The following is an 8901-nucleotide window of genomic DNA, read 5'->3' as shown; positions in this document are numbered from 1 at the left end:
AAGGAAAAAAAATCGACTAAAATTATACTTAGTCTTCTTTCAGATATATATATATATATATATATATATATATATATATATATATATATATATATATATATATATATATATATATATATATATATATATATATATATATATATGATTTCGTCCATATCAAAGCTTTCTTTAATATAGTGAGTATTGTCAGGCTATTATTTTAATATTTTTTGATACAGTGATATCGCCAGTATACTTTAAAAATGTACAGCTGGATTCCATACTGAGTTTCAGACTTTTTGGTTTTTAAAATATATTTTCACGTTAAGTGAGGGCAATTATTTAGCTTTAATATGGCTTAACAACTCCTACACAACAACACATCTTAGAAAATTACTTAAACCTGGGAGGAAAATGTCATAATATATCTCAAATGTTGCCATCACACCATTATTTTTGGAGATGAATGTGTAGCCACTACATTAAAACAGCTTTTTGTTTCAAGCAGACCCCAATCTGAGGAACTGTTACAGGTATTATCATGCATGTTGTTTGATTTATCAAACTTAGCTGCTCCTACCTCAGCAGTTCAAACTTGCCCTTCTGCAGTGATTCTTGACTGAAACTTGTATTTTGACTTGAGGGGAAAAAACCACAGCCAGCAGTTAAAAAACAAAACAGGAAAAACTTTTTAATAAGCAAGCTCACAGTTACAGGCTATGGTTGTGTGATTAGGGGAAAGTGCCACATTTATGTTGGTGACATGTGGTGAATTTTTCAAAGGGAGTTGTAACATGAGAAAACTCTCCTCCTATGATTACTGTAAGTCACATACAAAATGTTCTTTGACCAAAAATAAAAAGTCCCTCTGTTGTCAAAGAGGTGCCTGCCTTTGGTCTCAGTGCATGAAACATAGAACAAAGAACTGAAACAAACTGAAAAGACTAAATGACAACACAAGAGTACACATAACAATTATAAAGACTTTCTTTCTTGGTATGAAATCAAATCAGAGATGTACAACAAAACTGAGAGAATCGGACCAAGGAAACTTATCAGTTGAAGTTTTATCTGTTGGTGTGAGAATAAAGCCTTTAGTTTTGAACTTGTTCATGCAGTTTGCCCATCAAGACACCGTACTCCTTAACCTACATGTGATACTTCTAGAGCACTGTGACACAGCTACGCCTTCACCTTTTTCCAAAATATTAACGATAATAATTATAATAACTCACACACGCACACACACAGACAACCATACTTTCCAAATCCAACTTCTTCACTCAAAAACTTTGAGCAGGTTGGTGCTAAAGAGCAAAGTCAAGGAGCAGAACCAGATGTGATGTCGAAATCAAAAGAAGTTAAAAATGATTTGTGAAGCTAGTTGGGGGAGGGGTTGTGATGCTGGGATCATAGCATGAAGGTTTGGTTACCAATAACGTCCCCATCCGTCAACTTAAATTATATTACACATCCTTCACCCCGCTACTCCTCCACTGCAGCGAATCCAAAAACACCCACATCCATCCCCCTCTCCATTACTCGTTTCTTCTCCACCCCTCATCACTGCACAGCTTGCTCGTTGGCAGTGCTACCCGAGTCCTGAGGCTTCATCACATCAGGGAGCTCTGGGGGGCTGGAGAAGGCCTCGATGTGCAGCTGTTCGAACATCTCGTCTGCAGAAAGAGTGAAGAAAAAAACACTGGTTTCCTCAGAACAGAGCAGTGATTGGTTTCATATGACTATCAGTTCTTTCTAGTTCAAATCAATCATTAAAACCATTACTTTCATCAAGGTTGACCCAGCAATGATATCATTTATGGTTCAAAGAATCAAAAGAAACTTTCAGAAACAAGATAAGGCAAAAAAACACCCTCTGACAGCAACTAAATACAGACATAAACCTGCATTAGTGATCCCTCAAGATTTATCTAAAAGCTTTGTCTGTGTGATCAACAATTCATAGTGCAGATGAGACTCTGTGGTAGAGTCATCATCTCTTAATCTGGAGTTTGATCTTAGATCCAGCAGTCACATGCAAAAGTGTCTTTGAGCAAGATGCTGATATGCAAATTACTCCCACTGTTCATCAATGTGTGAGTGGGTACAAATGTTAGGTCACAACTCACAGTTCCCTAACATAACAGTCTCTGAGTGCCACCAGAGTGTGACACTGGCAATGTAAAGTGCTTTGAGTAGTCAGATAGACTCGGCAGGTGCTATCTATACAAGTCTATTTACCATCCCATGTCACCAACAAAATCCCAGATTTAAATGATCAAATTATCTGCACACCGTCAAAATCTGTTTTTATCAACACTGAAAACAGCAGCCAAACTTTTCTGGAATTTAAAAGTTTGACTGTTTTCAGGATAAAATATATGTAAATACAGTATATCACAGAGAAAATTGTAGCATAGTGAGGTGAAATCAGTTGAAAAATCCAGTATTCTGTCAAAAATACCTTCTAGGTTGCACTAAACAAATTAGTACTGATAAGTGTTAATACTGTGAGAGAATTGCTGAGATATGAACAAGTGAGAAATCACAGTGAGCTGCTGGCAGACATAGTGCCACAGGATATAAAGCCTAAAGTGCATGAATGTGATCTATGCTGAAAACTGTCCCACAATAAATAAAGTTTCTATGACTTATATCTTCACCAAATTAAAACAATGTAATTTAGGGTGTAAGTCAAAAACTAAGAGTATTAATTCTGAATCAAGAAAAGTAGGAGGAAAGACAGGAAATAATTGCTACCTTGAAAATCCATTAAAATATGAGGAACAAAACAAACAACGTAACGGATCCCGATGAGTTAAATAATACAAAGTGTGCGTACCATTTATGCGAAAGGCCAGACCAACTGTAGCTGGGGCCTGAGGTCTGGCAGTCTGATTGGTGAATCCACAATCGCCAAGAGTTTTGCTGTCCTCTAGCAACTGGTCATCCTGTGGAGCGAAACTCACATATGTCAAAATGTTTCCTGACTACCTATATGTATGACTTTGATTAACTTTTAAAATAAAGACATGTCTGGAACATTTGTTTATGTGACTTAAGTTATGTTGAGGAAAGAAAAGTTCAGAATCTCAAGTATTCTTTGCAGATGACTCACTTTGTAGAGCCTCTGGTCTTCAGGTGTTCTCTTAAGAATTCCTTCGACAATGCGCTTGAGTTCATAGACTGTGGTGGACTCCTTGGCGTCTGTGAAGATTGTGGTCTTGTGACGCCGGATCATTAAGAACACATCCTAAGGAAAAGACACAGACTTATACATCCAATAACCTAAATAGTCATCTCAAAGGGAACTTTTTTTGTGTTAATGATGATTTAATAGTCATTTTCAGGTCAGCAAATTCTGTCAGCTGGGTTAAGTGAAACCTCTTATTTGTTAGAACAATCGTTAAATTAAACAGGCAGCATACATTGTTGAGTGGTGTATCAAGAAACTTATGGAACAACTTCACAACCTGTCTAAACATGTTAGTACAGCCTTTAATCATTCATATTTCTTCAAGTAAACAGGCACTGCTCTCTTCTGTGTACTCTTTAGCTACTGAAAAGAGACTTGGGTAAAACTGCTATGCTTTACGACCACATAAATGCAGTAAGACAAGGCAGAAGTTGGCCGTAAGCTTGACTGCTTCCACTTTGGTGACTTAAAACAAACTAAAATTGGCAATTGAGACATATGTTGGATACAGGATGAAGGTGTGGCAAAAATGTAGCATAAATGAACAAAAGACAGATGGAAACTTAGCTCAGAGTTTAAGCCAATAATCTGTCATACTATTAGCTTCTTCTTGACATATATCGTTATTGCATTACCAAACGATGTAGTCGGTAATCACATATCGTTCTACATGGTGCTGATCTAGTCAACCATTTTTCTTTCTTTTAACTCAGGAGTGGACGTTAAAAGATATCAGTACATCGACCACCTAGACTGAGAAGTAGCAAGCAGACGACGATCTAAGCTAACGCCGAATTATAAAACACAAACAGCCTTAAAACTACCGAGAAAACAATATCCACCATCTTCCCTATTCGACAAAACGTATAAGAAACAATGACAGTACACGCTAGGTTAATCTGACTAGTCTAACTGGGTCAGTTGGCTTGTAAACGTTTCATCATTTCCAAGGTTAGCCTTGCTCAGATAAGTTACCTCATAGCTAAATGGAAAGGCTAGCATAGCAAACCAAGCGTTAGCATCCAGGCTAGAATGTACATTTAACAGCCAGTGTCATAGTAATCCCAACGTTTTTAGCTTTTTATAGAAACACTAAACGTTAATCGTATCAGTTTTGAGGCAAAAGTCTCCTTATAGTGGATCTTTTAAAAGAAGTTACCATTTCAAGTGGTCAGCTAGCTAGCCAGTTGCGCCAGCCCTGTGTTGTGTGCAGCAGAACCCCAGACTGCACCGCTTACGGATATTGCGCAATACGGACAGGCATTCTACATTCTTGAAACGCAGGTACGCAGCCCTGCGTATGATTTTCAGAATTTGGCGCGAGGTTGTTTCATGCTTGAAGGGGCTGTGTGGATTTTGAAATGGACTATACGACTACCGAAACCCTGTTGTTTTGAGCAGCGACAGTCACTCGGGATAATGGTCTGTGTGATAACGTTATTTCATTGTACTCACTTTACAACGAACTGTCAGTTACAGCACGTTATTTACTTAGTGTTAGCAAGCAAGCTAGGTTACGTTGTGAAATTGTCGATGGGTCAGCCCTGAGTTAACGTTAGCCTAAGTCTGTTTTGTCGAGCTGACATTTCTCAGTAATCGTACGCCTGGAAGTTGCTAACCCATTACTTACCATATTGTAAAGTTAAACCTCAGTTTCTACAAAAATTTATTCTAAATACGTTGTCGAAGAACTTGTAGTGTTTACCCAGCTAACCAAGTTACGTTAGTTTCATCAAGTTTATTCTACCTGACCTCAAAAACTATGTACAGTGTTGTGGAATCATTGACTGCGTGAAAACATACTCTGCATTTAGCTTACTGTCAAAGGATCAGGATGATTTTACTGATGCATATATATCACCACCTGTAAAGTTAGATATCCATATCGTCAGAGACCATGATGGACATAAAAAAAATAACTTCAATGTATTTGTTTATTTTGTTGGCATAATAGATGGATATAGCTTATTGTTTTACAGCTCAAATATTTGTGTTCATTTGTCAGAATTTCATTTGAGAAAAAGTTGTGTATCAGAAAAGTGCACAGGAAAGCATAGAGGTACTTTGCATTGGACTTTCCTGTGTATATTTCTAGTTTAAAGTAATGAGCCATGCTATATTCCAGGTCTCCCTCTGGGAAAAGAACTGAAGATGTCAGTGACAATGGAAACTACTGTGTCCAGGGGGGTTCTTCCTATCCCCACCTACTTCTCCCAAGCAGAGCAGTCCTTCTCCCTCAAAAAGCGCAGATACCCTTGCTCCTCTTCATCCACGTCCAACTCATCATACTCTTCTCCTGCCCAGCTTTCCCACTCACTGCCTCCACTGCCGCCATCCAAGGGGTGTCCCCCTCTTAGCAGGGTGTTCTCACCACAACCATCCCCTTTTACACCTCTGTCTTGTTCCCTTAGTAAGTCTCCCCCTCCTAATTCTGTTTATGATCCAAGCAAACAGCAGTCTTACTTCACTCAGTGCTTCACCAATCTGGGCCTGCTGGGAAGAGGGTCGTTTGGAGAGGTCTTTAAGGTGCAGTAGATTAAAAAGAATATATAGTATAAAAACAAGTGAAAAAAAACAGAATTTGGTTCAAGCTATCTTTCCCCCTTTGACCTAGAACCCCGCGTAAAAAGGCAACACACTAGCAAATTTTTTGGTTCTTCTAGGTGCAAAACAACAAGGACGGCCGTCATTACGCCATCAAACGCTCAGCTCACCGCTTTAGAAGCAAAAGTGAGAGGAACCGGAGTGTGAGGGAAGCAAGAAACCATGAGTGCCTCTGTCCTCATCCTCACATCCTGGATTTTGTGGCAGCCTGGGAGGAGTGTGGCCGACTTTACATACAGACCGAGCTGTGTAGTACCAGCCTGCTCCTCCATGCAGAAAACCAGCCTGGTCCAGGTCTGTTAGAGAAAGACAATAAAAGTTACGATGATGTACAATTGGCTCCAGATTCCCTTGGGTAAAAACAAACACTTGTTGTTTGAAAAAATGTTCAATCCCTCCCTTTCCTCTGTGCTTAATACATCACATTGCAGATGAGCCGGCAGCCTGGGCCTATCTGTGTGACCTCCTGTCAGCACTACAACACCTGCACTCTTGTGGTTTTGTGCATCTGGACCTCAAGCCTGCCAATGTCCTCATGACCGCCTCGAGCCGTCTTAAGCTGGGCGACTTCGGGCTGCTGCTGAAATTTAAACAGGAGAGTCCAAAGCCTCGAGAGGAGAAAGAGAAAGAGGAAGCACAGGAGGGAGATGCGAGATACATGGCACCTGAGCTGCTCCGAGGGGAGTATGGACCTGCAGCAGATGTATTTAGGTACATGAATATACAAAGTAAAAAAAAAAATGAGTATGTAAAAAAAAATGCCTTAATGTGTTTATATTCCTTTTTTCAAGTTTGGGTGTTTCTATCCTGGAGCTTGCTTGTAACATTGAGGTTCCAAATGGTGGAGAGGGCTGGCAGCAGCTTAGACAAGGCTGCCTTCCACCAGAAGTCACCAGCGGTAAGATTTACTTCCTTTTTGGTTCTGATCATTTTTATAAAAACTCTTATTTAAAATCTTATTTTCACTGCTGTAATTTCTTATTATGGTATATCTATACTTTTTTTGTGAAACATTTTACACTACTGCCTTTGACGGGATTCTCATGTGAAGAGTTTTTAATTGTCAGTTTGAATTTTTTAATAAGGTAAAGATTCAATAAAAATAAAAATTACAATGTATATGTGTGTTTTCAGGGCTATCAGATGATCTTCAGACAGTTCTGCGGATGATGCTGGCACCAGATCCTTCAGACAGGCCGACCGTCTCTGAGCTCCTAGCTCACCCCTCTGTCTGGAAACACAGGTGGAAGAGACGCATTTATCTCACGGTGGCTGAGATGGTACTGACACTGGTCTCCTTCTGCCAGGTAGTGTGTCTTATATTTGAACGGTGTAAATATCATTTGGGGACCTCTGGTAATTTCAGAAATCCCCCCTGACATCAGTTTTCTGATCTTCTGACGTTCTGATTGAAAATGCTGCACAGATCTACAGTGCTTTAGCAGCAGCACCCCACTCTGCAGCACACAGCCAGCCGTATATTCTGACGACAAATGTCCTCGTAAAAGAGAAGTCTGTCTGTCTTTGTACATTCACCTTTGGAATTTGTTGAATTAATAACTTGTTAATTTTTTTCTGGTCTCTTCTTTGCAGTCCATCATGTGCTTTGGCTGCAGACTCTTGTCTTTTCTTCCCACTCCCCCTTTTATTCCTCACTGGAACAAGCCAGTACCCTGCACTCCCACAAAGGACATCATGGACAGAGATCTAACCCTGCCTGTCAATGTCGTGCACGCTGACACAGGGAGCCCAGAGGACGATGCAGTATTTCTGTTGGATCCCATCGATGCTGAACTTTCTCCAACCATCACACACAGGTACAGTCATTGTGTCAATAGATTTGTTGCCTTTAAATTGTTTTAAAAAGTTTTAAAAATTCATGAAGCATCTGAGGAAGTCCTCACTGATACAAATTTCCATAAACTAAAGAGTTAGAATTTGACAGCTTAATTTATTGTTAAAATCAAATGTTCCTCATTCAACAGGTTAAAATCCAGACTGTCTGTAGAAAGCACATCCACTCCTCTCCCAGCTTCACCGACCAACAGCTGCCTTGGTTCAGCCCACACACCCACTCACTCAAATGTGAGCGACTGGTTCTCCTGCAGCTTAACACACACACCCTCCAGGATTCACTCCGATGGTTCCTGCCACACTCTTACCCCCAGTGTGAGCCCCATACACACTGGGATTCATACATGCAGCATGAATGAAAACACACACAGCCAACACTCATCATCCATCAGGTCCTCACAGAGACAAGGACGCAGCTGGGTCCGAAGTGACGAGTCTCAGTCCCGACCAAACTTTGAGCCAAAGAACCTGCTCAGCCTGTTCGAGGAAACAACGCTGGAGGGAGAGCCATAAGTTTACACAAAAGAGCTGGAGATTTCCACCTGAAAACAACGCTGCCTTTACGCTGAGTTTACTGCTTAATTTGTACAAACTGCTTCTGCCATCTTCTAACTGTTCTGCAAACGCTTCTTGTCGTGTGATTTAAGGGAAAATGTTGGAGAGAAAAGGGGTTCTTTGTGTAATCAGACCTTTAAGCACTTTTTATGTTTATGTAAATGCAATCAGTTGATCAAATGACAAGTCGTGAGGTTGTTAAATAAGTTATCATTTTTTTGATGTACTCCTTTACCTCATGAGTTAGGTAATAAAACGAGGAGGGAATCTGGATCAGAACTTGTTTTGTAAATTGCTTTAGTGACCTAAAAGTAACCCAGAGCTGATTTACTTGACAGATAACCTGCGATTTAAAAAGCCACTGCTTCATGTATTGTCAGTTTTACTTTCAAGAAACACTGTTCTTGTGTCACCAATAGATGGCAGCAACATACTGCACTTAAATCAAGGGCCCTCAAGAAAAAGAAACGGACCATTGCTGGTGTTTTTCTGCATGAAACACTACATGTAACAGGATATTAATCAATCTTTCAAACTGGATTGTGAAAATTCATTGCAGAAATATGCAAAAATGTAAATACTGTGAACAGTAAGCCTTTTTTTATCTGGTCTTCAAGATAATTTTGGATTGTACAAAGTCTGAAATGGTCCCTGGAAACTGGAGTCCCTTTGTAATACATTCATATATATATATATATATATATATATATATA

At 39.7% G+C, this 8901-nt stretch overlaps 2 protein-coding genes across 2 annotated transcripts; one reads left to right on the top strand and one right to left on the bottom strand.

The window, feature by feature from the left end:
• Positions 1-644: 644 nt before the first annotated feature.
• LOC141785410 (elongin-B-like) lies at positions 645-4417 on the bottom strand. The gene is made up of 4 exons (XM_074663731.1): positions 4335-4417; positions 3098-3232; positions 2822-2930; positions 645-1655 (listed from the first exon to the last, which is right to left on the bottom strand). The coding sequence occupies exons 1-4, from the start codon at positions 4335-4337 to the stop codon at positions 1543-1545; spliced, it is 360 nt and encodes a 119-aa protein (XP_074519832.1). The 5' UTR covers positions 4338-4417; the 3' UTR covers positions 645-1542.
• Positions 4418-4467: 50 nt separating this feature from the next.
• On the top strand, positions 4468-8677 carry pkmyt1 (protein kinase, membrane associated tyrosine/threonine 1). Its single transcript, XM_074663730.1, has 8 exons — positions 4468-4597; positions 5301-5701; positions 5839-6073; positions 6211-6490; positions 6571-6677; positions 6914-7086; positions 7373-7596; positions 7765-8677. The coding sequence occupies exons 2-8, from the start codon at positions 5327-5329 to the stop codon at positions 8144-8146; spliced, it is 1776 nt and encodes a 591-aa protein (XP_074519831.1). The 5' UTR covers positions 4468-4597; positions 5301-5326; the 3' UTR covers positions 8147-8677.
• Positions 8678-8901: the final 224 nt, after the last annotated feature.

This window comes from Halichoeres trimaculatus, unplaced genomic scaffold, assembly GCF_033239565.1.
Source record: "Halichoeres trimaculatus isolate MK-OKI-2021-1 unplaced genomic scaffold, fHalTri1.1 fHalTri1_scaffold_23, whole genome shotgun sequence".
NCBI classification, from domain to species: domain Eukaryota; kingdom Metazoa; phylum Chordata; class Actinopteri; order Labriformes; family Labridae; genus Halichoeres; species Halichoeres trimaculatus.
This window is presented reverse-complemented; position numbering and strand designations above follow the sequence as displayed.